The 27,981-nt window shown below is 54.9% G+C and overlaps 1 protein-coding gene across 2 annotated transcripts; it reads right to left on the bottom strand.

Moving 5' to 3' along the window:
• Positions 1-51: 51 nt before the first annotated feature.
• ADGRG1 (adhesion G protein-coupled receptor G1) lies at positions 52-27,940 on the bottom strand. 2 transcript variants are annotated; one of them, XM_049786125.1, is made up of 14 exons: positions 27,759-27,940; positions 11,444-11,538; positions 10,333-10,755; positions 8,558-8,696; positions 8,189-8,339; positions 7,565-7,696; positions 7,147-7,263; positions 6,897-6,942; positions 6,572-6,675; positions 5,712-5,830; positions 4,108-4,376; positions 3,369-3,477; positions 1,968-2,236; positions 52-725 (listed from the first exon to the last, which is right to left on the bottom strand). In XM_049786125.1, exons 2-14 carry the CDS (start codon positions 11,505-11,507, stop codon positions 595-597), a joined length of 2,073 nt encoding a protein of 690 aa, XP_049642082.1. In that variant the 5' UTR covers positions 11,508-11,538; positions 27,759-27,940; the 3' UTR covers positions 52-594. The 2 variants fall into 2 exon arrangements, with proteins under 2 accessions (XP_049642082.1, XP_049642083.1); XM_049786126.1 differs by lacking the exon at positions 27,759-27,940 and adding an exon at positions 20,081-20,235.
• Between the last annotated feature and the right edge of the window lie 41 nt (positions 27,941-27,981).

Below are 27,981 nucleotides of genomic sequence, written 5' to 3'. Positions count from 1 at the left end.
CATGCTACCTCCTACAAAAAGTCTTCCTGGATCCCCAGCAAGGAACGAGGAGCTCCCCAGCCCTGTGCCGGGAGTGTCTGAGGTTCTTGTCTCCTGCACACCATGTGTGTTAAACTGAAGATCACAAGGAGGAGTGACTGATTCTGTTGGTCCCAATTTGTGTTCAACAGATGAAACTATAGTGAGTTTAACGGTGCAAGAGGTGGGTGCCCTCCTAGAATGAGCACTGCTGGAGTGAGAATTCTCTGCTGCATAGTTCCTACTGCGGGATAGTGTCCAAAAGGGCAAGCCCCTGGGGCTCGAAGCAGTGAGATGGGATGCAGCTAAGGGAGCATGGATGTTGCCCGCCTAAACCAGGGCAGGCAGTAGATGGAGGGTTCAGCAGACACCAGGCCCTCTGGGAATTTCTGCCCTGAAGACAGTGCTGGAATCAAGGTAGAGCTATGAGTTCAGGGCTGGGGAGGCCCTGGGAGAGGGAGAGCAGTCAGAAAGGCCTTTGCACCTCCTGAGCTGAGCGTCTTCAGACTCTAAGAAAAGACCCACAGGAGTCAGCAGCTGGGGCCCAGCCCTGCTGCTCGGAGGTCCAGGCAGCACCTAGATGCGACCCGATGAGGTGCTGCCTGAGCTGATGGGGAGCCTGGCGCTGTCTGAGCTGCTCTTGAGAGACGAAGAGCTGGTCCGGGCCTGCAGCCGCATAGACCAGTACCAGAGGAAGATGAGGAAGCCTGCAGACATAAAGGCAGGGCTCAGTGGACACACACGCACACGCACATGCATACAAAGTAGTGACCCCTGCACCCTCTGCCCCAGGCTCTCCTCTCACTCTACTCTCCCAGGGCTCAGGCCTAGTCATTAAATGCTGTTTCACTGGGGCCGGAGAGATAGCATGCAGGTAGGGTGTTTGCCTTCCATGCAGAAGGACGATGGTTTGAATCCCAGCATCCCATATGGTCCCCCGAGCCTGCCAGGAGCGATTTCTGAGAATAAAGCCAGGAGTAACCCCTGCCGGGTGTGACCCAAAAACCCAAATAAATAAATAAATAAATAATAAATGCTGTTTCACAGAGGTGAAACTGAGGCCCAGGGAGGGAAGGAACCAGGGTTGAGCCAGGAGTTACACAGGAAAGCTTAGTCCTCCAAAATGTTAATATTCACTGTTCCTTTCCTTGTTCTGTTGAGCGGAATTGTTTTGGGTAGAAACATCCAAGTGTTGGCGGGGGCAGCTACTTCTACTTGCTTGGAGGTTGTTCCATGTGGTACCAGTTATGGAACCCAGCACCCCCTCGTGTGAGACACAGGCTTTTGCTTACTGAGCTGTCTCTCCGTCCCATCTCTCTGCCCTGTCTCTTCACCCTATCTCTCTGCCCTACTCTTGGTTATTTTGTTTGTTTGATTGGGGGCCACATCCAGCTCCTCTTAGGGATCATGCTGGCTACATACTCAGGTATCACTCCTAGATTAACTCATGCAAGGCAAGCTCCTTAACCCCTGAACTATCTCTCTAGCCCCTACTCTTGGTTCCAAATAGCTCATAAAATGTTATAGGCACCATGAGGATCCCTCACTTGGCCCCTTCCTTTCTCAGACAGGTAAACAGACACCTCACAGCTCTGCAGCCCTGCTCTGTTCCCTGAGATCCAGGATGGAGAGCAGGTGGAGATAGGACCAGAATGGCCAGACGGTCCTGCCCTGGCCTTCTCCTGAGCTGCATGGCCAAGAATAGTGTCTGTCTAGGGCAGTGGTGCAGAAGAAAGGAAGGAACTCTGCTGGCCTCGACCCAGACCCTCACAAACCAGCCCCACCCAGGCTCCTCACCAGGTCAGAAGTACAGCCCCAGAGCTGAATTTACAGCCTGCAGCAGTGGGCACTCAGGAAGGAGCCCCCCCCCCACCTTATGATCCAGGAGATGGATCCCTGAGAAGGGATCCAACGGGCTGTCATAATCTCCCAGCCTAGCCCACACCTACCTTGGAAGGAGGTGATGATGCTGAAGAGGTAGAGGACCACCAGCTGGAAGGTTCCAGAAGCAAAGGAGAAGAAGATCAAGGCCCAGGGCAGGCCCAGGACCAGGCTGAGGCCCAGCAGCGTCAGCACATGCGGCCACTTTTGGGCATGCGGGCGCATCCGCACAATCTGCACCACCATGGTTCCCAGCATGGCAGTGTTGAACAGGAACACCAGGCTGAAGAGGCCCAGGTTGGTGATATGGCTGACCAGTGAGTCACGGATCCAGCACCTGCGGGCAAAGGCGCGCTACTCAGTGTAACCAGGTCCCCCACAGTCAGGCGGTGGGATGTACTGTGGAGTCTGGATTCCATGGCAGTTGCCTGAACACTGCTGGCTCAGAAACACCATTGGCTCTGAAACACCACCGGTTCAGAAGCACCACTGACTCAGAAACACCATAAACTCAGAGACCACTAGCTCAGTAATACCACCGGCTCAGAAACACCTCAGACTCAGAAACTGTTATATCTAGAGGCCTTTATATTTCTCTATACTATCCTTATCTCTGCCTGTTGTCCCACCTACGACCTTCCAGGTGGGGGCGCTGTTGAAAACCTAATAAATAGTTGTCAAGCAAGCTGCTCAGGGTATTTGGGCAACTAGCTGACAGGCTCTGGGCTTTTGGAGTGACTAGCAGGCTGACAAAGGATTCTGCACCCAACCTGTCTCTTATTTTTCCATGCTGCTTCTTTCTGCTGAGGCTTCTCCTGCTCAATCTCTGGCTGAATCTCTCTCTGAATCTTTCTTACCTCTCCCCTAAGCCTTAATTATCAACCACAGACCCCTCCCAGCAGTGGAAGGTGAGCTAGGCAGGAATTTGGGGGGAGAGGTAACAAGAAACCATTAACACAGTAACACAGTAACAATACTGCCTCAGCTCTCCAGTGGTGGCAACCATTCTTTTCAACTGAGCCAAATCTCGCCAAAACCACGATTGAAATTTATTTTGAGAGCCACACAGGGCCCACACTGACAGAGTCTAGGAGCAGAGTCCTGACTCCTGGAGCGGCTGCCCGGCACACAGAAGAGCCAAATTAAAAGTGTAAAGAACCACATGTGGCTGGAGAGCCACAGATTGCCGACCACTGCTCTCGTCCATTCTCTCATTCTCTCCCTGCAATGAAAGCAGAGCTTCGGTGGACTCACTAGAATTCTCCTGAATAATTCCTAGACTCCAGGCAGTGCTGGGGAAACCTTGTGTGGTGCTGGGAACTGAACCCAGGTCAGCTGTGTGCAAGACAAGTGCCCTGCCCACTGTGTTTTCTTTCTTGCTGCTCTACTTTCTCTCTGCCAGCCCTATACCTTGAGCAGCCTTCGAGAGGGGTTGGGCCCTGAACATCCCCCGCCCCACAGCCACTCACATGGATGGGTAGGTGACACTCTCCGGGGTGCGGTGCACAGCCAAGATGATGGAACCGTAGTTGTTTATGTCCACAAGAGCCACCAAGGTCACCAGCAAGAGAGGGAAGCCTGTGGAAATGGGGCAGTGGTGTGTCCTGACCTCACCCTGACCCCTGTCATCCTGGGGACTCCTGGGAAAAGGGCCAGAGTTCCAGTCTAGGGGGGGATATCCTGAGTCCTGACCTCAGGACACCTGCACTGGGCCTTGGCTTCTCTCCAAGTAGAGAGTGAGCTCCCCGGAGAATGGAAAAGGGAATCTTCCACTGTGGAAGCCTGGGACTAGCCAGGAATCAACTCAACAGGAATTCTGAACAATTTCCATTCTGAAATGGATTAGGAGGACAGTGAGGGCTGGCGGCATATGAAGTTTGGCCGACTTAGGTCTGTCCAGAAGGTCATGTACTGTGGAGCCTGGGTAGTCCACAGGTACCATACGAAAGTCTTGGGTCCAGAAGTGTAAGCTGGCCCAAGAACAAAGGCTGCCTGAGGTGGCAGGTGCCCTTAAGCAGACATGGTGACTACCAACACTCAAGCACCTTTGAAAGGAGCCACATGGAGACAGTGGGTCCCTCTGAGGACAGGGGACCACCCATCTCTCTAAAGGAGACACAGACCCCATAAAAAGCCCTGGAAGGTGGTTGGGTGAGTGCACAGCGGGGGCACAGTTAGTGAGGTCCAACTGGCCCCAGCCCAGCTTACCCCAGCCCACAATGCTCAACTTGAGCAGATAGCCTGGGACGTAGGTGCCAAAGACTTCCACCACCAGCCGGTAGAGGTTGTAGCCCTCGAGGCCCATCCAGGTGAGGCAGGCGAGCAGGGAGAAGTGCAGGAAGAGGGCGCTGGCACAGCAGCCGGCCTCAGAGCCCACCAGGGCCATTGGCTCGCTGAGCAGGAAGCTCACATCCAGCAGAAAGACGGCCAGCAGCAGGTTCATGTGCACCTTGATGGTGTAGTCCCGAGCCTTCCTCCTGTCAGGGCAAGCAGGTGAGGCACAGGGTCAACCCCACATACCCACCCTTCCTGGCAGCCTTCCCCAATCACACACACAGACACATGCACACACAGATATCACCTATCATATTCTTGGGGCTACATACAGGTTGTTCCCTACTTCCCTGTGTACTCAAGGGATGGGGCACTGTGTGTGTACCAGTAGCTGCCTTCTCCCAACAGTGAAGAAGACAAATTCACCACCCACCCAAGTCAGAGGAAATGCTGCTCTCGTGGCTGTACTGGGAAGCCTGTTCTGTGCAGAACATGATTGTGCATGTTCTGCTCAAAGGCATTTATCTGCCTTCCCGGGATGCCCTGTTCCTGTCCTGCTCTGTTGCATGGTGAATATGTGTGTCCTGCCCTGTAAATGTGAATGTCAATGTGAATGTTCTGCCTGGCGTGCATATCTGTCTCCCTGGGGCTCTGTCCATCTGTGTGTGCCCAGTCAAGCCCTCCATAGGCTTCTGTGTGTATGAAATAGCCAGGATTGGCCCCAACTACCCATACCCTGACATCGCTGTGCCTGGTACCCTCTGTGGCCAGTCCAGGGACTGCAACAGGACATGAGTGGGAGGTCTCTCATGTTCCTCTAATTCCAGACAACACCCCTCCTCATGTAGGCCTTTGCATTATCCTCGGTTCACCTAGTGCTGAGCAGGAGCAAGTAGCCCTCAGAGTGAGGTGAGCTTTGACTCCACAATGCCCGGGATCCAGGACACTTTGGGGGTGCCCACCACAGCCTTCCCCAAGCCTGCCAGCTGTCCACCCATCACCTACCTTTGCTCAGATGGAGGGGTCTCCTCCTCTCTTAAAACCCCAATCCCCTTACAACCCACCGAAAGAGATGCTCAGTCAGGGGGTGACAGGTTTCAAGAGGGAAGAGGGGATGCAAGAAACTCATATGCCTGCAGGGGACTCACAGACAGGGGCAGCTGGCCAGGTTTCAAGATAGCTCTACCATTTCCTCACTGTTTGACCGTGGGCCAGTCAATTGTCTTCTCTGAACCTGCTGTCTCAAGATCTTGGTGAGGATGAAGCACATTCCTAACTGTGAAAGGGCTTTATGGGACACGTCCTATGAGCCCTACCTGTGACACCCAATGCTAGGTCCCCTGGGTAACCACTAACCACTAGAATGGACAAACCTGCTTAGCTCTCAGGATGGAAGTGAAGGCTCTACCTATGTGAGTTATGGAACCCCATGTACAAGATGGATGGAACCCCAACCCACACATGGCCAGGGCCTCAGGGCCAGTCCAGTCGTGGGGTCCTGGCTGCCCTGAAGGCAGAAGTAGGCGGAACAAAAGTACCTGGTGCAGAAGTAGGCGGCAATGGTGAAGACGCAGGCCAGGGCAGAGATGGTGCAGCCTATGTAGGACAGCAGAGACAGGTAGTGCCTGTGCACGGTGTCCACATCTGTGGAAGAGGCCTGGCGGCAGAAGGAAGGTCAGCACTCAGGCTCAGAAGAACCCCAGACCCCCACCCTGTACCCCCGCAAATGAAGAGAGTGTCTATGGCCCTCAGCCAGGGGCAGCAGGAACCTTGGGCCTCAGATCGTCCCTGATCTGTTTCTATCCTGGCAATAACTGTTTCTCTTCATCTTGTTCGCTTTGGCCACTCCTGGTGATGCATAGGGATTATTCCTGGCTCTGTGCTCACTCCTGCCAGTGTGCAGGAAGCCTTATGGGAGACCAAAATTGAACTCGAGTTGGTCGGGGGTGCAACAAATACCCTCCTTGTTATAGTAACTATCACTCTAGACCATCGTTTCTGTTCTGTGTGGGCAGTAAGCACACCACAGCTGGGGGGTCCAGTCCTGGATGGACACCCCCACGAAGAGCTAGAAGGCCACCTGGGTTCTCAGAGGTGGAGAGCATGAGCCATGAGCACAAAACCTCCCAAAAAGTGCCTGTAAACTGGGCCTCGGGCTCCCACCCAGGGTTGGCCACACTCACCCCCGCCCCACCCCAGCCCTGTGGCTTGGGATCCCTTGAACAGACCCCAGGAAGCGGCCCTTATGATTGCCACCATGGAACAGGAAGGATCAGCACCTTTATGTACCAGCTATGTGATCCTGCGCAGACCCCTAAACCTCGCTGAACCCCGGTGTCCCTAGACTAGATGGGATAGAGTGGCGCCCTGAGAAGAACGGCCGCTAGAGGGCGCTCACCATCAGCACAGCAAAGTAGGTCAAGTGCGAGCAGAGGCAGGACGTCTCTGTCTCTTTGCTGATGGTCTTGCATCCCGCATCACTCCAGCTCCCGGGGCTGCTTGCTGAGGAGGCAGTGGGCAGCACAGATTAATCCTGACTAATCCCAGGACAAGGGCCTCATCTCCTTGGAGCCTTTATTCCACCACACAGATCTCCCAGTTGTCATTGCTCCCTCCTCCAGGAAGCCCTTCCAGGACCACCTCCTCCTGTCCTCTCACCCCACTTTCCAGAATGCCCTTTCTCTTCCATATCCGAACCCAACCTAGAGACCCCTCACACTCACGTGTCGGGCCCTCGACCCAGAAGACACACTGAAGCGTCACATTCTTCTGCAAGAACGAGAAACGAGGATGAGAATGAAATTCCTTTTTCATCCCCTCTCACCCCATGACGATCCAGACTGAGGAAGTCCTGGTGTCAGCCACCACAGGTGTGGTCCTACCTAGCTAGGCAGGCAGGCAGTCACTTGGACAGTGCCCCAGGAGGGGGACAGACAGGGAGCATGAAGGGCTGGACTGGGGATCCTCACTCACCGGCTGAGGCAGGTGCTGGAAGGTGAGCACCACTGGTTCCGGGAGATTGGACACCTTGGTGTCTTGCAGGACGATGCCCAGAACCTTCTCCCCCAGGACCTGGCTGGAGTTTTGGTCCTAGAAACATGGGATGGGTGCTTAGAGTTAGGAGCTTCTCAGCTGCCCCCTCTGGACCTCCCTCTGAGATCCCTCTGCAGATAATCCTCCCCAGAGAGCACTCCTTCAAAGTCAACTGCATTGCCCAGCCCTCTACACAGCCCTGCTAGTGTGCCGTGCAATTCCAGCTTTCCTCTGACCCCTGGAGTGCAGGGGCTTGGCTCAGGTTTCCTCCACCTTCCCATCAGGCACACATTTGTTTCCCTCCCTTGGGAAGTTTCTCTAGGGGAGGGCTAGGAGCACAGGAAAGGGGAGCCCCCACCTGGAACAGGGCCTGGCTGCTGAAGTCCACCAAGAGAAGTCTCTTGGCTGGCTCCCCTCGCCGGCCTTTGCTCCTCTGGAAGAGCTCTCGGGGAAGCAGCACCGAGTACTCTAGGATCTCGCTCTCTTCTTTCTGTAAATGGGAAATGGTTCAGGACTCAGCCCCCTGTGTGCCCCAGAGCACCCCAGAGAGATATGCACCCCCAGAGCATCTCAGGGGACCCCTTACCTTCTGCCCATTGCATGACCCGGACCACCCCCCCTTCAAGAAGCCATGCCTGAGGCCAGAAGCCCTGCCCCACCCCTATCCCTGCCCCAGATGGGGCGGATGTCAACAGATATCAACCTGACAATTGTCAACTCTGTCCACAGCACTCCCCTGGGGGCCTGCTTGGAGCTCAAGGGGTGAGGTCCAGGTGACCATATCCACTCAGCAAGGGGGTGTCCCAAGGCTGGGGTCACAGGGAGACTTTTGGTCACAGGGAGTGGGTCTGATGTTCAGACAGGGGGTCTTGTGACCCAGAGGCCCCCTGTACATGGCACTGGGATCTCTGACAGGCCAGGGCAGTCCCTCCTGACTCCCCAGAGAGCTGTGCTGGGCTCTATCGCTGCGTCCTGCCCTGACCTTCTGCTGAGCATGGTGGATGTGCATGTCCTGCTGGCCTGCCGAGTGCCTCAGCTTCCACACCGTGGCGTTCACCCGATCTTCCTCGAAGGACACTGAGTCCCCCGTGAACTTGACGGTGCTCAGCTTGGACTCCAGGTTCTGCAGCTGCCTGGTAGGGACAGACAGGGGTGGGTAAGTGCCAAAGAGGGCACCAGGCTGGGGTGTCGGTGGGCACAGGGTGGGGGTGGGAAGAGGCAGCATTGGAGCCAGCAGGAAGGGAAGGACAGGACACCCTGTGTCTCTCCCCCCCCCCCCCCATCTCAGGTCTTTCCTGGAGAGCAGAGGCCGAGATGTAGCTTACAGGGCCTTGCCTACAGGCGCACTCACTGGCCAATGGGCGCGTGTGGGCGCTTCCTGGCGCCTGTGCCCTTCCTTGGCTCCTGCAGGAGCTGGCTCAGCAGCTGCAGGTCCCGTTTCAGCTCACACATGTCCACCGAGGCATTGCGGGAGGCGTTCTGGGGCGGATCTGGGAAGACAGACACAGACAGGCAGTCTACAGTTGTCGCCAGAGGTGCCTGAGGGGGGGTCCCAGGCTCCTAAGGACCCTCACTCCTATTGCCTCTGCCCCAATACCAAAGAGAACCACCAGACGCCTGCTGGCCTGAACCCCAAACAAAGCACAGCTCCCTGGCTGGACCCCAGGACACTCCCCACTGTCCTGGAACCCTGTACCCCAGGGAAGCAGGTGGCCTGGTCTGAATTTCTGAAACAGGAATCTGCCTTCCAGTGACTGAGTTCTGGGCTTGTGTTTCTGTGGAAATCTCTCGGCCACACACGACAAGGCTAGTTGTGCACTCCTAGATTTAGGTGTGTGTGTGTGTGTGTGTGTGTGTGTGTGTGTGTGTGTGTGTGTGTGTGTGTGTATGACTCTCCCAGTGGGGGTAGAATCCTAGCCTGAGGGGAGCCCCATTCTGCACTTGGCCCCTATCTGCCTCCCCAATACATACAGTAGCATTGACTTTTTTTCTTTTACATTTTCTTTTTTTCTTTTCTCTTTTTTGGACTCCTGGTAATGCTTAGGGGCTACTCTGGCTCTGTGCTCAGGGAGCCATATGGGATGCCAGGGATCAAACTCAGATTAGCTGTTTGCAAGGTAAATGCCTCACCTGATGTTTAATCTCTCATCCACACACCCTGGTATTTTCACTAAACTGATAACAGGTATAAAGTCCTATTCCTCTCAACTCTCCTCATCCCTGTTCAGCTGCTTGGAAGGAATCAAAATCAGGTTAAAAACTCCAGCTTTTTTTTTTTCTTTTTTTTTTCTTTTTCTTTTTTGGATCTCACCAAGCAGTGCTCGGGGGTTGCTCCTAACTGCACACAAAACTCACTCCTAAGGATGCTCAGGGAACCATTCAGGAAGCCAGGGATTGAACCTAGGTCGGCCACACTCAAGGAAAATGCCCTATCCTCTGTGCTATCTCTCTGACCCCTCCAGCTCCTTCTATTCCCCCCCCCCATTTCCACACTGCCCCCACTCAGCACTGAGGCAATGACCTCACCTCCTATCACACCCGAGGCAGGTCACAGTGTCTGCACCTCAGAGTCAGTCTTGCTGCTCTCCTGACTTGTTCTCCCATCCCAGTCCCGGTGCCCCTGTTTGTTGTCTGTGTACTCTCTCTAGGCTAGGCCTTAGTCTGCTCCTCTGTGAAGAGGGGAGGAGCACTGCAAGACAGTTCTAGCCAACAGAATAATGTTCAGGGGCCAGAAAGATAGTATAACAGATAGGGTGCTTGCCTTGCATGTGGCCAACCCGGGTTCTATCCCCAATATCCCATATGGTCCCCTGAGCACTACCAGGAGTAATCCCTGAGTAAGCCCTGATCATAGCCAGGGCCATATAGGGTCCTTGCCCTACCCATAGTACTATCCCTTCTGCCCACGTCCTTTTCCTTTGGGGCATCAACTTTCTCCGCCTGCATTTTCCCTGTCACCATTTCTGAACAGTCCTTTCACCACAGCTTTCCTGCACATAGATAGTTGCAATGTCTCCTCTAGCTGCACTGAGCATGTGTAATGGATCTTCAGGCCCATTCCAGGTCCCTCCCAGCCTTGCCTGATATGCCCCCCTCCCATCCCAACCCTTCCTACAGTCGCCTTACTATGGAAGGAGAAGGTGAAGGCAGCCGCGCTGGGCAGGCTGATGTTCTGGTGCTTCCACCAGGACCTGACAGAGGTGGCAAGCAATGGGGGACCGGGGGTCTGGTCCTCCTCCTGGTGCCTGAAGCAGAGGAGGTTCGATGCCTGGTCACTCAGCAAGAAGTCGTGCATCCCATAGCGCAGGTGTAGCCTCCCCACATGGCGGTTCCAGTAGAGGCAGAAGTGGTAGAGGCCCAGGGCATTTGGGAAGTTCTGGACAATCGGCAGTTTTGAGCCGAAGGGGGCATGGATGATGAGGGCATCCTCTGAGTTCCTGATGGAGATGTGCAGTTCCTCTGACTGCTGATAGTAGAGGTTGCTCGTCCTCGTCTGGTTGCGCTTGCCACAGAAGCGGAAGTCTTCCCCAGGACTCCCAACATGGGTACCTGAGGGACAGAGGCTGCAGATGGGGCTCTGGTGTGGCAGGGCAGAGCCCATCCCCACAACATAAAAGCCCTGCACCTTGGTCACATAAACTGCCTAAAGATCTATAGAAAGGGGCCAGAACAGTGGCACAAGGGGTAAGGCGACTGTCTGCCTTGCCCATGCTAACCTAGGATGGGCCGCAATCCCCCGGTGTTCTATATGGTCCCCCAAGCCAGGAGCAATTTCTGCATGCATAGCCAGGAGTAACCCCTTAGCATCAATGGGTGTGGCCCCAAAACAAAACAAAAAATAGCTCCTGGCAGGCTCAGGGGACCATATGGGATGCTGAGAATCAAACCAGAGTCCATCTGGGGTTAGTGCATGCAAGGCAAATATCCTAGCACTGTGTTATCACTCCAGTCCCACCAGGAGTAATTTCTGGGCACAGAGCCAGGAGTAATCAGGTATAATTCAAAAACAAACCAAATGAACAAAAATAACAACTTCAAAGATGGAGAAATGAATGTTTCTAGTAGCAGAGTGTCCAAAGACCTGCCCTAGATGGTTGTGCAGACTGTGTACTGCACAAGTCTGCCCTCCCTATCGTGGTGAATGGGGTCGAAAACCCCCTCTGCTGTGTTCTCCACCCCCAAATTGGGCACTTATGGCATTCTAGCAGAAGACATGAAGTGTCCCAAGAAAACTTACCTTCTCCCAGGACGATTGGGCCCAATAGGAACAGTGCAGCCTGCAGCAGAGCGCCCACCGCCATCCTCCTGGGAGTCACACTAGAGGTCTGCTGCCTGAAGGAGATCAGGACTGTTAACCTGCTGTCCATGACAGCCCCAGTGCAGTGAGATGCCGGGTGGAGGAAAGGCTCCTGGGGCTTCCAGAACCCTGCTGGAGCCAAATGGCACCACCACGGGTGGAAGTTGCCCAGATCCAGCAATGTGCCGGGTCCAGCAGCACCCAGGGCTAGCCACACGCCTCTGGGTAAATCATGAAACATAGGGAAGGTTCCAGAGCATGACCTGAAAACACCACCACCAGGCTACCCTTGCCCCTCACCCCCATCAGGTCTGGAGGAGATGTGGGGAGGAGGCACTGTCTCAGCTTTCCCCCAGGAACCTCCTTTTCATCACTCCTGAGAGACAGCTCCGCGGAGCTCAAGGAGGCCTTCATTTCGTCAGTGAGCTCTAGAGTCAGTCCCAGCTTCCTGGGCTGATCATTGCTGGTCAGGATCCACCTGTGGGCCTCTCCCGAGTGGCTGGGAATGGCACATTCCCCTGTCAGCCAGCCCTGGGGTTTCTGACCTATCTCTGAATTGCTCAGGATTGCTGAATGATGGAGCTGGGAAGGATTGTGCTCGTAGCACCATCTACTGGGACTGGAGAAGAAAAGCGCTTCCCACTATGACCACCAGGGGCCGCCAGACCCCAGGGCTGGGCAGTTCTGGACCGCTAAAGAGCCTTGGGTCTGCAGGGTGGTACTCAGCTGACACACTAGCCCACTCACTAGCCCATTCATGGAGCACCTGCCCTCTGCAGCTATGCTGGTCCAGCCCCACCTGCACTAATGTTCATTTTCACACCGGCCCTGAAGCCAGAGCTATCATTGACTCCCCAGAGAGGGAACTTGAAGCTCAAGGATGAAAGTGGTTTTCCCACAGTTACCCCAGGTCCAGGAGCTCTCCCGACGTTGTCAGAACTGTGTTCCTAGCAGCAAGCACTCAAAGTCTGGTGCTTTAACTAGCTCTGTTCCTGATTGGGATGCTGAAACCAGGCAGGCATCCTCATCCTATGGTGAGCTACATTTAGCCAAGGTGACAGATGCAATGATCAGTCACAAGCCAGAGGAACCTGATGGAAGGCATAGCAAGAAGTTGAGTATGGGAAGAATCAAGGAGCACTTCCAGGAAGGGGTGGCCTTTGAAACTAATATTGGAGGGCAGAATTAAAGGGAGGAGTGTTCAAGGCAGGAACTCATTTACTTCCTGCCCCCCCCCTCAAGCTCCAGCTACTCTCCTGTGTCCGGTCGTGTGTAAAGGAATCCTAGTCACTGGAATCTCATCCATCCGCCCATGGGTATTAACTCAGGAGGACTCACTATCCGGGCCTGGAGGTGTCCAGGACCCGTGAGGTGGAGGATGTGAAAGTGTTTGCTGGACTCACTGCTGTTTCCGAGGATGGAATTCTTAGGCTTTTACTCTGCATCCTCTGGGCACTGTTTCCTTTGGAAAACCTCCTGCCACCCCAGCACAGAGAAGGAAGCCCCACGTCCGGTGACAGATAGGCTCTTGCCTCTCCCTTCTCTTTTCGGCCACACCCATGGTCTTTTATAAAGGACCCCCCCCTCACCTTCCCACCCTCATTCCACACTCCCAGGACCCTCACAGTGACCATTGGTCTATACTGCGCAGCAGTAGCAAACACGGAGCTGGTGAATGCTGGGCCAACTTCCTCATTATTTTTGTTTGTTTTTTTTGAGGTGGGGGGTTGCATTTGAATTTAAGGTCCAGAGAGAGGGCAGTGACTTCTTAGCATCATACAACCAGCAAGGATGATATCAGTGAGGAGGGAACCATGAGAATGGAGCAGGAAGGAGGGAGCCATGAAGGAATCTCAAGGACACACACATCTTCCCACTATCCACTATCAGCTGATGAGCCACCCCCACTTTGCTGCCCCAAAAGTCCTTGCTTCAATCCCACAGGATTGACTGCACACCAGGAGGCAGAGCAGGAGGGGCTGTCCTGGAGGGGCCACAGCAAGCAAGCTCAGTGGAAAGGCCTGAACCCAACACAACACAGGCTGCCCTGTTCCACCACACTACCTGGCTGCTTAAAAGTCACTCCATGGTGACAGCTGTCCCCATTCCTGAGGTTGGGGGTGAGGGAGGTTATAACTCACTTCCTTCAATTCCACTTTCATTAGGGACTATACTGCATCTAGAGCGCTGGGTTCAAATCCCAGCTCTGTGATTTATTGACTGTGCACCCCTGGGTTGGTTTGTCTCCCTCTCTGGGCCTCATTCCCTCACTGGAATCAAAACAGAATCTATGTTGTAGATGCGGCTCAAGAATAAGTGAACTGGGCCTGGAGAGATAGCACATCGGTGTTTGCCTTGCAAGCAGCCGATCCAGGACCAAAGGTGGTTGGTTCAAATCCCGGTGTCCCATATGGTCCCCCATGCCTGCCAGGAGCTATTTCTGAGACAGCCAGGAGTAACCCCTGAGCACTGCCGGGTGTGGCCCAAAAACCAAAAAAAAGAATAAGTGAACTGGTGCCCATAGGGGTGATAGGAACTAACTCAAGAACTCTGCACACTTTTTGTTGGCTTGTGTTATCACGGTTTGCAGGCTACAACCCAAACTATTCTCAGCACTGGTACCCAGGAATCACTCCCAGTAGAACTTGAGGAGCACTGAGAAGTGCCGGGTATCGAACCCTGGACTCTGAGCAAAGCATGTGCGTCTCCAGCTGTCTCCCCAGCCCCTCTGTAGATTTTTGGATCAGCTCATTCCAGCCCTTGGCCACGGGACTGCTCCCTCCTCCCACTCACCACCTCGCTGCCCTCCACCTCCAGATACACTGAGGGGAAATTCTTGGAGCATGAAACTTCCTTTCCAGGAGAACATGGGAAGCCCAACACCCCACCCAGAAAAGTCCCTCTCAGACTCACTGTGGACCCTGCCATGGCTGGGAAAGCTAGAAGGGGTCAAGGAAATTGCACCCCTGGGGTCCAAGAGATAACACAGTATGTTGGACACTTGCCTTGAAGACAGCAAGCCTAGATTCAATCTCAGGCATCCTCTGGAGCCCCACCAGGAGTGATTGCTGAGCACAAAGCCAGGTGTGTCCCCCCCCCAAGAAGACAAAACAAACAAAAGGTGTTGCACCCTAGTACAGTCAGTGAAAGGAGAGCTAGTCCACATCTTCCCCTACCCAGAGCTGTGTTATCCCATGTATCCCTGCAGGATGCCAAGGACACAGGAAGTATCCATGATGGAGCCACGTACACCCAGACTCTGCCAGCCCACCCAGTCAAGAGGGAGGCACCAGCCCCGTATGGTTGAACTGCAGAGTCCAGACTATAGAGATGGAGCCTCAAGCCTATCTCCGGAGCTACAGACCCCCAGATCTGGGGTGTGGAGACCATCAGCCCCTGGGAACAAACCACAAGTCTGCAAGACCCCCTACAGCCTCTAGTGCAAGGGACAGTGTGAGGGAGGGTTCCACCATCCAGCATGGAAATCACTGCTGGCCATCATCCTTCCCAGTCGGAGTGACTGAGACTGGCAGGAGGGCACTGGCCACAGGCTCGCCCCAGAGTACCACCCACCCTTGGGACTGGAAAAGATCAGGACACATGCTCAGTTTGGGGACCCTATGAGGAGATGGAGTGGGCAAGACCACAGGCCAGGCCATGTAGGCCCAGGAGAGAGGGTTTGCCCCCCCCCCATACACACCCCTGAACAGACGTTCTTGACCTCCGTCCTTCCGTAAACACAGAGAACGGAACGGTCCAGCCCAGCTGACACAATGGGATGTGAGCAGGAAGGTCCCTAAGGACCCAGGCAGAGCAAGGGGGGCAGCCAGGCCACATAGGCTGAAACCCCATGACACCCCCCTCAGAGCCGCTGAGCCCGGGGAAGGGGCATGTGCGGGCCCTTGTGCTCACGTTCTCCTGGGGGACCCGAGTCACTTCTCGCCAGCAACAGGCAGTGGCAGAGCTGGGCCCTGGGCCCCAGCCAGACTACTGGAAATGCCATTTCCTCAGAGCTGGGACGGATAAGTCAGCTCCTGGGGCAGGCGCTGCCCCTTATTCCCCTCACCCTCATGTGGCTGGTTCCCCTTTTGCCAGGCCAGACCCCATCCTGGTCCCTAAGCATACCGAGTTCCTTCAGGGTCACACTGGCCCCACATGCCACCATTTGTGCACCACATGGTCACATGTGAAGCCCCAACCAACCTCTCCTGCAAGTCCAAACCTGATAGAATGCTGGCCAGAATGTGAGTTCCCAGGCCCTGTGGGGCAGTGGGTTCCGGTTCTATGGAGCTTCCAACTCCAGGTCCTGCCCTCTATGAGCCAGTGATCCTGTGTCTCAAGATAGACATGAGTGGGCACTGACTCACTCACCCCAGGGACCCCTGTGACCCCTGATCCCTACCCCAAAAGGATGTACCCTGAGAGCCTGGAAGTATCCCACAGAGGCACAGGGAGGAGGCGAGGTCCAGGGAAGACCCCAGAGGGGTCTTGAGATGCATCTGGGCCTGCTATCCTGGGGGGCAGGAGGGAAACAGCTCATAGGCCTACTCTGGCCTGCTTCCAGTGGACACTTATATCCAGCAGCTCGAGTGATGCTGAGCCCCTAACAGACCTGTGGAGAGTGCAGGCATGTGTGTGCACCCTGGTGGGAAGGGACCCCGTATTAGCAGTCAATATTCAGAGGTCCTGAGGGAATCTTCGGGGAGGGGGGGGCTAGGGCATGTGGGAATGGAGTCCTGAACAGAGCATAGTTCTCACAGCACTTTGGGGGATGGCTAGGAGGACCTCCACACTCCTGCAAGCTATTAGCTCAAAACCAGTGCCCTTAGAAACTCCAGGTGCCCAGAATTGAAGAGAATCCCCAGAAAGATGGACCATCTCCAGCCAGCTCCCAGTATGCCCCTCAGCAAGCAGTACTCTCGGCTCCCAGGAGCAGTTTACAGGGGTCACTAAGGCACCATCTGGGCCACGAGGAAGGGACCACCCAAGGGGGCAGGGGAAGCAGCATGATTTCAGGGTTCGGGAATGTTCCTGCTGGCACGGCTGACCTGGACGTGCCTGCCCCAGGCTGGTGAACTCCAGGCTCCAGCCTAGAATGGGGCTCCTCATTCCTGTACCTGCCAGCACTGCCCCTGCCAGCACCACCCCTGCCACCATGGCTTTGGGGCCAGCTGAGTCCTGGGCACAATGTCCTCTGCATGTCCCGACAGCCCCCTCTGCAGAGATGAGAGAGGAAGAGGGCATTGGAGGATCCTGTGAGTGCAGGAAGAAGGCGCAACCAGGAGAAAACTCAGTCCTACATGCTGCTGAGTCTGCTAGGTCCAGTGTCTGTAGTGGGAGAAGCTGAGAGGGTCCAGATGCCAGTCAGAGTCTGACAAACAGAGGGGCTGGGCATGTCTGAGCATCGTCCCAAAGCCCTGAGCTCACTTCCCCTCCTAGGGGCCAAGTCTCAGGTTCTGACCTGGCAGGATCCAATGGTCTCTAGGAGGTATGGAAGGACTCCAATCCCAGGGTGACCAGAGTCCTCTGACCACACCCTAAACTGCTGCTCTGAGTGAAAGCTATAGGGGACCCTTTAAAGAGAAGGAAAACAAGGGAGGTCCAGAGGGTGAGGCCATTCCATTATAAGCCACAGAGGCAGACCTCAAGGCTACAACCTCAGAGCAATGTCCTCAGACTCCCCTTCATCCCTGGAACTGTCTCTCCATCTCTATCAGCAGGTAATACGGCAATACATTTAACCGAAGAGAATGGGTGGACACTAGAGGAATACCACCGGTCTGGGTCCAGTGTAGATGTAGACCAACGGCTCTGATAAGTCCTGCAGGGAGCAAGCCTTTTCCTTTCCATTCCCTCCTATCCCCTTACCTCTTACTCTCTGCTCTCCTCTCCTCTCTCACATAGACTCTTGATAGCAATTTGAGAAGCAAATACTCAGAAATCCTCACACTACAGAGAAGCAGCCTGGGATTATGGGACTCCACATGCCATAATCCAACACTGAGAAAATGGGTCTAACACAGGGATCACCGCAGGAAATACACTAGGCCAAGCTACAGAGGGTGAAATACGTGCTTTCAGGGGAGCTTTCAACCTAGTAGAGCAAAGTTTTCAATCTCTTGGAGAAAAAAACTGCCCACTGAAACCAGCTGTCTTTATTTCATTCAATTCGACCCAGCCAATAACAAAGTACCTATATTGAGCTAATGTAATCCAGGTGTGTGTTTACATTTCAAAAGCTTTGGATGAAGGGAAAAGAGCAGAAGTCTTTTGTACAGGAATAAAATAAACTGTGAGCTAACTTGGGATGAGCATCCCCACGCAACCCCCGGGGACCACCATCTAGCAGGGGACAGGCTGTGCTGCACCCCAAAGCACTCTCAAATCACCCTGACAGACCAACATTAGGGAACATTCCATTAAGCCTAAGCAGCCTGCAGAACCTAGGGCTTGCCACTTAGAATGTGGACGTGGAGGAGAGAAGTGGCAGTGGCTGTGGCTGTGGCTGTGGCTGGAGAGAGAAAAGAAAAAAAAGGAGAACCTGAAGGTGCAGAGCTAAGGTCTGAGGTGGCGGGACAAGGAGACACAGGGCTCAGGGAAGCCTGTCCACATCCACCAGTCTTGGGCAGCTTGGGGCTGGGTTTCCATAGGAGAACCAGGACCTGTGCCAGCTCTGAGTTAGTCCTCAGCCCATGACCAAAAGCAGCTGAGACTGGAGTCCAGACTCAGACACACATAGGCACAGGCACACCCACTCACTCACATGCATGCCCGCACATGCATACAGATGCGTGCACACACATTCACACACAAACAATCACACATGCATATACCCCCATGTGTGCATATATGCCTTACCTACACGCACACACATGTGTACCCTGTCTCACAGGCACAGGTGGTAGCCTGCTATCACATACACTCACATAGACATATTCACACACATAAGCTCACACACTCACATGCTCAGATTCACACATCAACTCACACTCGCACACTCAGATACACACACTCAGACACTCACATGATCACATTCACACACACACACACACACACACACACACACACACACACACACACACACGCAGGCACATCTATATATATCTGCCCCTAATACAGAGATAGGAGCATCAAAAAATGTACAGACCTGCACAGTTCTGGAGCTCACTGGCCCGGATCTCTGGTCAGCACATCCCGTCTGTGCCTCAGTTCCCTCCTCCAGCCTTGGGGGACTGTCCACGCCCTACCTTCTCTGCAGTCTGCAGGGCTGTGCCCGCTATAAAGAGCACAGAGGATGCCAGACGCTTCCTCTGGCCAGTCTCCCCATCCCGACCACAGATGCACCTCACTGTCTGGCTCAAGTTCCCCTTCCCCATCTTCGCTCCCACACTGCCCAAGGCCAGTCCCAAGGTCAGCCAAGGGACCCCCCCCCACTGGCTCCCCGGGACTATAGTTTGCCCCAGGGTCTGGCCCAGTGCCCAGCGCCTAGCATGATAGAACCTGCAACTTTCCCAAGGCCAATCACCCAGCCTCGCTCTTCATCCCAGTCCCTGGCAGAGAGGAGCCACTGGGCAGTCTGGGTTTCCCCACAAAGGCTGGGGATCTGGGCAAGACAGAGGTGCCAGCGCCCCTGTAGATGGGCAAGATCCTAGTTCACTTGTCACCATTGAGCAGAAAGAAAACTGAGGCAATTTGCAATCTCTCAAAGACAGATTGTGGACCAGGGCTGGCTTCAGGACTCAGGCCTCTTCTCTATTGACTTGTCTGACCATTAGAAATGTTTCTTTTTAGGGGTCGGGGTGATAGCACAGCAATAAGGTGTCTATCTTGCATGCTACCAACACTGGACAGACCCCGGTTCAAATCCTGGAATCCCATATGGTCCCCGAGCCTGCCAGAAGCAACTTCTGAGAGTAGAGCCAGGAGTAACCCCTGAGAGCCACCAGGTGTGACCCAAAAACCAGAAATAAATAAATAAATAAAAATAAAATATATGTTTCTCTTTAACCCTACAGAGGAAGGTACAACTAGACTGAAGCGTGTGCTTTGCATACAAAAAGCCTAGTTTCAAGCCTCAGCCCTGCCATCTCACCCTAGGTACCTCAAGTACCCCAAGGCAGGAGCATGCCCTCCCCTGCTACTGCAGGTTGGGTTTTGGGTTTTATCTGCCAGGAGCCAAGAACTCCTCCCGCTATTTATCAAAAGCTCATCTTCATTGAGGTTGAGCAGGAGTGTGGTGAGTGGAAATGAGGCCCTTTTGCCCCGGCCACCTCATCATTCTTGAGACTGCTGTCATTTAATCCACTTGGACTATGATTATTACCTCCCTGGGGGTCCCTGGTACCACCCGAGCCCCGTCCCACCCCTCCCATCGACTGCAGTATGGGGTGGGAGCGGGAAGAGGGAAAGGCAGGGGGAGGGGTGGAGGGGAGAAGAATGAATGGAGGGAAGAGATGGTGGGAGCGAGAGAAAGAGCAAGGGAAGAGGAAAGCAAGCGATAGAGAGTTGGGGGTGAGAAGGAGAGAGCAGTGGGCGTAAAAGGGGGGTGTTGGGTATGGACAGAGGGGAAGCACCTACCTGGCCCCCTTGACGATATCCAGGAAAGCAGAAAGACAAAAAAGTGTCCACAATGAGAGAAGGAGCCAGCAAGGAGCTAGCACTGGCCTGGGAAGCTCTGTGTTAGCTGGGCTGCTGCGCTGAGTGGGGGTCTGTCACTCCCCAGTTTGAGGGGCCAGAGGCGCCCAGCCCCCAAGCCTACACCCTCACCCGAGCCAGAGCTTCAAACAAAGGGGGCTGCAAGCCCCAGTCCCGAGCCAGGGAAAAGGGGCGCAGGTGACAGCATCCCCTGGCAACCGTTTCCCTGGCAACCGCTGGCAGCTGCCCGACTCAAACGTCACAAGAATGCTCAACCAGTACAGGGCAGGCCCCAAACTTGTTCAGACTCCCCAAGACTTGGGAGTGCTGCTCCTGGAGCCAGGAGAGCATAGGCAGCCAGCTCGAAAAAGCACTGAGGAGCTCCCCCTTAACCAGAGTTCCAGCTTCCAACTTCCCCAAAAAAGGGAAGCCCAGATTCATTCACATAGGAAACCTGAAAGTCTGTCCACAAGCACTTCAAAAACAAACAAAGCCTCACCCTGAGAGAAAGCACAAAGTGGAGGGTGTTTGCCTTGCATGTTGCAGATCCTCCTCGGCATGAGGTCCCCAGAGCACAGCCAGGGGGTAATTCCAGAGAGCAGAGCTGGAGTAACCCCTGAAGCCCCAACACCAAAACAAACAAACAAAGCCATTTAGAGCCTGCTGGGAATTGCTCCTGTGACCCAAAATGTCTATTGTCAGCCGTTGCTGCCTCTGATGCCCGCCAGGTTGAAGGTGCCCCTCACTGCCATCCCCTCACTTCCTCCAGCTTCAAGCAGAGGATGCACCAGCCTTTCTGTATGAGTGTGTCTAAGTGGGCCACTACCTCCCGGCAGCCTTCCAGGTGACCAAGATCCACCAGTTCCCTTCCTTCTCCCTAGGTGAAGTGGTCCTTGGGGCTTTCTCCAAAGCTCCCGAAAATAACTCAGCTCTTTTCCTCTGTGGCGGGAACCGCTAGAACATGGCTGAAGAAGAGCTTCCGAAGTGCTTACTAATGACACCAGACCTTACCCTATTCCTGGAAGACAGCCCTGTGGAGCCCATCTTACAGATGGGGAAACAAAGCTGCAGTGAGCCAACACAAGCTTCACTACTAAGGAACCTTGGGGTGGGGCATGAGCTCCAAACCAGATCATCTGAGACATAAAGGCACGAAGACCAGGATCTGCCCAAGACCCGGACAATCCCACCCTTAAATGATACACACCCCAACTTGACATAGTCACACCAGGGACCCGCCTCCTATAGACCACTTGCCCTTGACCTCCAAACCCTCTCAGAGGGCTGAATGGGGCAGAGTGGGGGAAGGAAGCCCGCCAAGGGGAGGAGTTCTATGGCTGCCCCTTGCATGATCTCAACTCCAGACCAACGCAGAGGCAGCACAGATTGTGGGAAGCAATGGGCCTGGGGTTTCTGCCAAGCATCTAGGAGCCCATTCCTAGAGCAAGTGGGGAACTCCCCGTCGAGCCACAGCCCCCAGAACTGGGGGAGCATGGGGTGATCCTGCAGAGTCCATGGGAAAGGCAGCAGGGGCTCAGGGCCATGAGTTCATGTGCCACTACTCCCCCCCCAAAAAAAAAGAACACACACACACACACACACACACACACACACACACACACACAGCCTCATGAATGCCCAGCGCCAGGAGGCTGCTGGGGTCAGGAGCCACTATTGTCTCCCTGCCGGCCAGAGCTGAGTCCCATTCAGGCACTATTTTTGGCCCCAGAGGAAGAGGAAAAGAAAGCAAAGAAAGAAGTTGCTGTTCTGTGTGAAACCTTGGCCAGAACTGCGCGGTGCGGGCCTGCAGGGCAAGAGAATTCAGCCTCTGTGGGATCAAAGAATCTGTTGCAGAAAAGGAGGGAAAGGGGGACTTGCTGCCCATATAGGGGGCGGTTTGCTGATCCGGGAATCCAGCACCTGGCATGCACTGAAAGGCACCCTCATCCTTTCCACATACTTGGGTCTCCCTCTCTGCAGAGATGCCAGAGAAACAAAAGTGCTTGCTCCTGGTCATCCCTGAGAGTGTCCAAGCACTTGTAGTCCTATAAGCTCCCAGCTCAGAGCTGTTGCCACCAGGAGTAGGCTAAGCTGGAGCTCAGAGCAGGAACAGAGGCAGAACAAATGGGACAAAATAAATGAACCTCATACCATGTCCCCACGCCACCCCTGCCTGGCTGTACTTCCCAGTCTCATATGTCCAACCAGGCTTCCCTCTCAACCCTGCAGGAATCTTGCAGGACCCCAAGATTCTGGCTCCCCCACTTGGACTCCCTTCTTTATCTTCCTCATCAGCTCTGTCCCCTTCGTCCTGGCTCAAACGGATGCCTATTCGCTCACAGGCCATGCACTGCTCTGAGAACAAGGCAGCTTCACTGTCTGTCTCACCAACCCAGTTTTTGCTCTGCTTGCTGTTCTGGGACTGCTGGGGAAGGGAGAGGGAGTTGCACTGAGCAGATGCTGGGGATGCAGGGAAGAGGGGAAGCTTTATCTAGCCTGAGTGCCTGTGGAGGCTCCCAGGCTCCCACTTCATCCCCAAACTAAGGTCTGCCAAGTTCCCATACTGAGGTTTTCTCACCAAATGCCACTGGAAAGAGGGGCTCCATACTGAGCCTTACCCACCTGGCACCATGGCACCAAAGGCTCAGGGGTTCACAGACTTCCATGCCATGTACTTGACCAGTGTTGGGTCTACAAGAGGATGCAAGAGGTGGCCGGAAAGAAGGTACAGAGGGGAGGATGTTCACCCTGCACACAGCTGACCCAGGTTTAATCTCCAGTGTCCCATCTGGTCCCCTCTACACTGAGGTTACACCCAGCGGTGCTCAGGAGTTATTTCTGGCTCTGCACTCAGAAATCACTCCTGGTAGTGCTTGGGGGACTATATGAGATAGCGGGGAGCAAACCCTGGTTTGCAGCATACAGGGCAAGCACCATACCTGCTATGCTAATCTCTGGGATCTAGGAATCATTCTTGAGTATAGAGCCAGGAGCATCCCTCTGAACATTGCAAGGTATAGCCCAAAACATCCCTCCCCATCAAAAGAGGGCACAGGGCCCGAGAGCAGGGGCAGAGCTGAAACATAAGCATGACTACTCCTACTACAGCTTGTGAGCAGCTAGTTCAGCTCCAGCTTTTCAGGAGCCAAAGGCTAGAGACCTGCTTTCAGAGTCATTGAAGGAAAGGTCACCTGATCTGGGTCAGCAAACGGGACCTCTAGACTGAAGGCACAGCTCCCTGCTCATGTGCATCGCTCTGGTGATTCAGGGCTGGGGCTGATGTGCCAGTGAAGATGGGACAGATTCTCCCAATGACCAGACCCATGGTACCCCGAGATTCTCCTGGGCATTGAAGTGGAGCAGAGGGGAAGTGAATCTGCCTCTGACCAACGGGGCTTCTGGGGTGCAGGGGAGCCCAGGTGGGTAAGGGAGACATGTGCAAGCACAGACTGGGCTGTGAGTACCTGCATACACTTGTGAAGAGGGCCCCCCCTTTTACAGCTGGGGAAACCGAGGCTCAGAGAGGCTCTGACATTCATTCCCATAGCCAGAAAAATGGAGGCTGACCACCCATATCTTGCATACCCATACCCTGTTTCTCATGGGTGTCTCATTCCTAGCCCTGGGACTCACAGAGGCCAGTGCTTGGGCCCCTTGGGCCCTCACCTCTGCCCTCGGAAACAGAAGGTGCTATGGTTTCCCCCACTAGCTGCGTGAGCCCAGCTCAGGGAGCAGGGGAAACCCTGAGTGCTGACAGAATCCCTGCTGTGGATCCACTGGCTGTCCTTCCACCCCCTGCTGAGGCCATGCCAGTTCCCCAACCCACCCTGTGAACAGCAACCTGAGAGGCTACAGACTACACCCCAGTCTGAGAGTCAGCTCCAAGGCGAGGTCAGAGTCTTCCTGGCAGGAACCTGTCACATGCAGGTATCAATGGAGAAGTACCACAGGACTGGGACACATCCAGGTGTGTTAGATATGGGGTAGGGGGGACACTAGCTACCTGCTGGCCTGATAGAGGATGGCCTGCTTCTTGACTCTTCCATCAGACCCTGCACATCCTCCATTAGACTCCCCCATCTCCTCCACCAAATTATCTGAACACTGTGCTGCTTAAAGGCTCCTGGAGTCCTTAAAGATGTAAAGGGATAGCACTAAGGGAGGAGTCCAGGGCAAACGGGGCCTCTAGACTGAAGGCACAGCTCCCTGCCCATGGGCATCGCTCATGAGGAGCAGGAGCAGGGCATGGCCTGGCTTCTCCCTGGGGGTGTGCTGTCAGGATTTCAGCTGAACAGGGGGTGCAGACAGGCTGCAGGACCAGGCGGGGTGCAACTATGAGGAAGGATGTTAGGGGGTCTAACCAGTGTGACAATTTAAGGATCAATGGGAACGAAGTGCTGGGCCTCAAGAAACTTCTGTGGTTTTTTTGTTTTGGGGCCATACCCAATGATACTCAGGGGTTATTCCTGACTCTGCACTCAGGGATCAATCCTGGCAGTGCTCAGAGCACCATAAGGAATGCCAGGGATAGAACCAAATCAGTCATATGCAAGGCAAGAGCCCTGCCCATTGTACTATATCTTAGCCCCTCAGGACTCCCTTTTGTCATGATGGAGACAGAGGTCTGGATGGCGAACCCTTCCCCTGCCATCACTGTCCTGGATCCAGGGATGCCTGGCAATCCCCCAGACCTAAGAACTGGACTTGGCAGGACCCAGAAGCAAGGGGACAGTCGAAAGGCTGGGGTGTCAGGGGACAGGTGGGGTCAGACCCGCCTCCTATAGACCACTTGCCCTTGACCCCCAAACCCTCTCAGAGGGCTTCATGGGGTGGGGGGAAGGAAGCTCGCCAAGGTTAGGGGCTCTATGGCTGCCCGTTGCACGGTCTCAACTCCAGACCAGGCATCAGGCAGGTGACATCAAGGGCGACAGGGCCAGCTGTGGCACAGACCCCAGGGCTGCACCTTCAGGGAGGACTTGAGTGGGCTGACATAGTAGTGCTCTCAGCTTCAGGTGCTAGCCTGGATTATCCTAGGGATCCCCAGGGTGCAGATGTGAGAACACCTGCCTGGGTCTCATACTGAAGCAGCTGAAACAGAGCCAGGCAGGGCCGGAGAGATAGCATGGAGGTAAAGCGTTTGCCTTTCATGCAGGAGGTCATCGGTTCGAATCCCGGCGTCCCATATGGTCCCCCGTGCCTGCCAGGAGCAATTTCTGAGCCTGGAGCCAGGAATAACCCCTGAGCACTGCCGGGTGTGACCCAAAAACCAAAAAAAAAAAAAAAAAAAAAAAAAAAGAAACAGAGCCAGGCAGCACTAGAGCCCTGGATGCCCCCTCAAAGGCAGAAGCAAAGGTCCCAAATCAGGGGGGTGGGTGTAGAGGTTTTGGGTCTTCACCTGCCTTTTATAGCCCCAGAGACCCAAAGCCTAGGGCTCAAGGTCAAGGACTTAACCTTGTTCTCCCTCAGCTGCTGCTGGAACCTGCTGGAGCAGGAGTTCTGGGCTGGGGCTCAAGGAGACTAAGCTCTGCAGTGGGAAAATGCATCTGGCAGCATTAGTGACCCAAAGCCCAGCCCCAAGCTGCCAGGGAATTGATGAGAAAACTGAGGCAACAGTTCATAACCTTGTTGCTTTCCAAACTGACCTCCAGAGTCCAAAGGCGACCAGACCTAGGCTAAGAGGAAGCACCTAGGAGGCTGCAGAGAATGTTCTAGTTTTTCCCAACTGGTCCTGCTGCCATCAGGTTAAGTGGCCCTGAGCCGGGGGACTGTGTGGAGCCATTAGCCGTGGAACCGCGGGCTTTCAGGGAACCCGGCTGGCAGGCGCCTCCCGGCTGTGCCTCTAATGCACGGGCTGCCCTGGGTCCAGGTTGCCAGCTGGTCCAGGCTTTTATCTCCAGCCGCCTGGAACTGCCAGGCACACCACAGTCTGCTGAGCCTGCGCTAGCCCCGTAGAGCATGAGGCCCAGACCCAGGATGAGGGAGCAGGGGGCATGTGGAAGTCAAAGGCAGGGGCAAGAAGAGGTGCCCAAAGTCACTCCAAGTTAATGTCAGTTCTCAGGAGCCCTGCCATTGAGGAGACCATGATAAAGGACTGTGAAACCTGGGCAGGGCTCTCACCCGTCACCCATCACATTCCACAGGGGAAGCTGAGGGCGTGTCCAGCTCACACAACCAGTCAGGAATGAAGCCAGGAGAGTCCCAGATCAGCGGCCCTGTCATCTCTGTGGCTGCTGTCACTCAAGAGAGGATGGACATGAACTGGGAAGAGCTTCCAGACAAGAGCACACACACATCTTCTCCTGCCCCAACCCCACTCCCTCTCCCCTCCATACATTTTTAAACCAGCCTAGAAGTATCTGGATGCCTAAAAGTATCTGGAAGGTACCCAGGCAAGAGTGTTCCCCATTCCTAAAGGGGCTACCTCAGCTTCCTTCCGATTTCTCCATGCAAGGGGTGTCCCATGGGGCCGGCCCTCCCTACACCCTGACTAAGCATGAAAGCAACAGCTGAAAACTGAGGTGCTGCCTAACACTGTCTCCTCTCACAGACCCCCACCGGCAGCCAAGTCCTTCACCCTATAACAGCCCCCTTCCAGCTCTTAGAGCCAAGCCCCAGCACCCAGCAGGGAGCACTTAGCCCCACAAACCTCTCACAATGGGGGAAGGGGTACAGTAGGAACTTCGGGATAGCACCAGGGTAAACAGATTCCTGAGTACTCACTGCAAAGGGGGGTGAATCCTAGCCCTGCTTAGTGGCCCAGCTGGGTTCTGGAAAGCTCCGAGCACGGTGGTGGCTCCGCTGACAGGAGATGGGCATTTCCAGTCCCCGGAGCCAACCGTTGTCCTCAGGGGACCCACAGGCTTAGTTGTGGGTCTGGGCCATGCAGAGACTCCTTAAAGGTCTCATTCATGCCTATTACACACACACACACACACACACACACACACACGCATAGCACATACACATGCACATGTACCGGTGCTCTGTTGGAGTTTCTGTGGAAACCTCCCTGGTGCCCTGAGTCCCAGAAGCTCCCTACCTCATCAGCTGCCTCAGACCCCAGTGGCTCCCAGACTGGAGGAGAGGGGCCGTGACTGCCACTCAGCCCTGCAGGAAGCAGGCTGTGGAGTGGGCAGAACTGGCAGTTGGTGGGGGTCCTTATCACTCGGCAGATGGAGCCCTGAGGTCTGGGCTGTGGTTGGCCACAGGAACTTTCCAGCCCTCAAGCACCTGCTGCCTCAAGCCCCCTCCCCAGCCTGGGGACCTCCAGGGACTGACAAAACTGCACTCAGGAACCCCAAACACTGGCCTTCCCCCCAGCTGGTTCCCAGACCCCAGGGAATTGCTGTGGGGGATGAGTGAGCCCCTTCTGCAGGGTGGGGTCAGCACATCCCAGCCTAGGCTTCAGTTTCACCCTGACAATCCCCTGGGGGCTCTGCTCCTCTCATTCTTTCTGGTCCCCTTCCCAATCTCTGTCCAGTCTCCCCAAGTCTGGAGACCTCTTTCCCATCATAGCGATCAGGACGCTCACAACTCTTCATTCCTGTAAACTCGGCCACTCACCCTTCCCTCCTCCCACCTCCTTTGGCCCTGCCCCCCACCACTGCCCCCAGGGCGGTACCTGGTTCGGTGGATGGCACCCCAAAGGGGGCCAGGCAGCCCTCAACCCGCCTGTCCGATCCTGTCGATCTGTCGGGATCCACCTTGGTGACTTGGTGCCTTCACCTGCTGCCCTGGGGTCCTGCAGCGGGTGTTGCCACCGGGTTCCAGCCCCTCCTCCGGGGCCGGGGGCGGTGCCCGGTGTTTGGGGACGCCCCCCTACGCCCCAGCTGGGATGACGAGAT

Source organism: Suncus etruscus, chromosome 14 (assembly GCF_024139225.1).
Source record: "Suncus etruscus isolate mSunEtr1 chromosome 14, mSunEtr1.pri.cur, whole genome shotgun sequence".
NCBI lineage: Eukaryota > Metazoa > Chordata > Mammalia > Eulipotyphla > Soricidae > Suncus > Suncus etruscus.
This window is presented reverse-complemented; position numbering and strand designations above follow the sequence as displayed.

Excerpts from the sequence above, each read along its gene's own strand:
- ADGRG1 (XM_049786125.1), bottom strand. The coding sequence starts at position 11,507 with ATGGCGGTGGGCGCTCTGCTGCAGGCTGCACTGTTCCTATTGGGCCCA. Across the intron at positions 10,756-11,443 it reads CCCAATCGTCCTGGGAGAAG|GTACCCATGTTGGGAGTCCT; the intron begins GTAAGTTTTCTT and ends TCTGTCCCTCAG. Across the intron at positions 726-1,967 it reads CATCATCACCTCCTTCCAAG|GCTTCCTCATCTTCCTCTGG; the intron begins GTAGGTGTGGGC and ends TTATGTCTGCAG.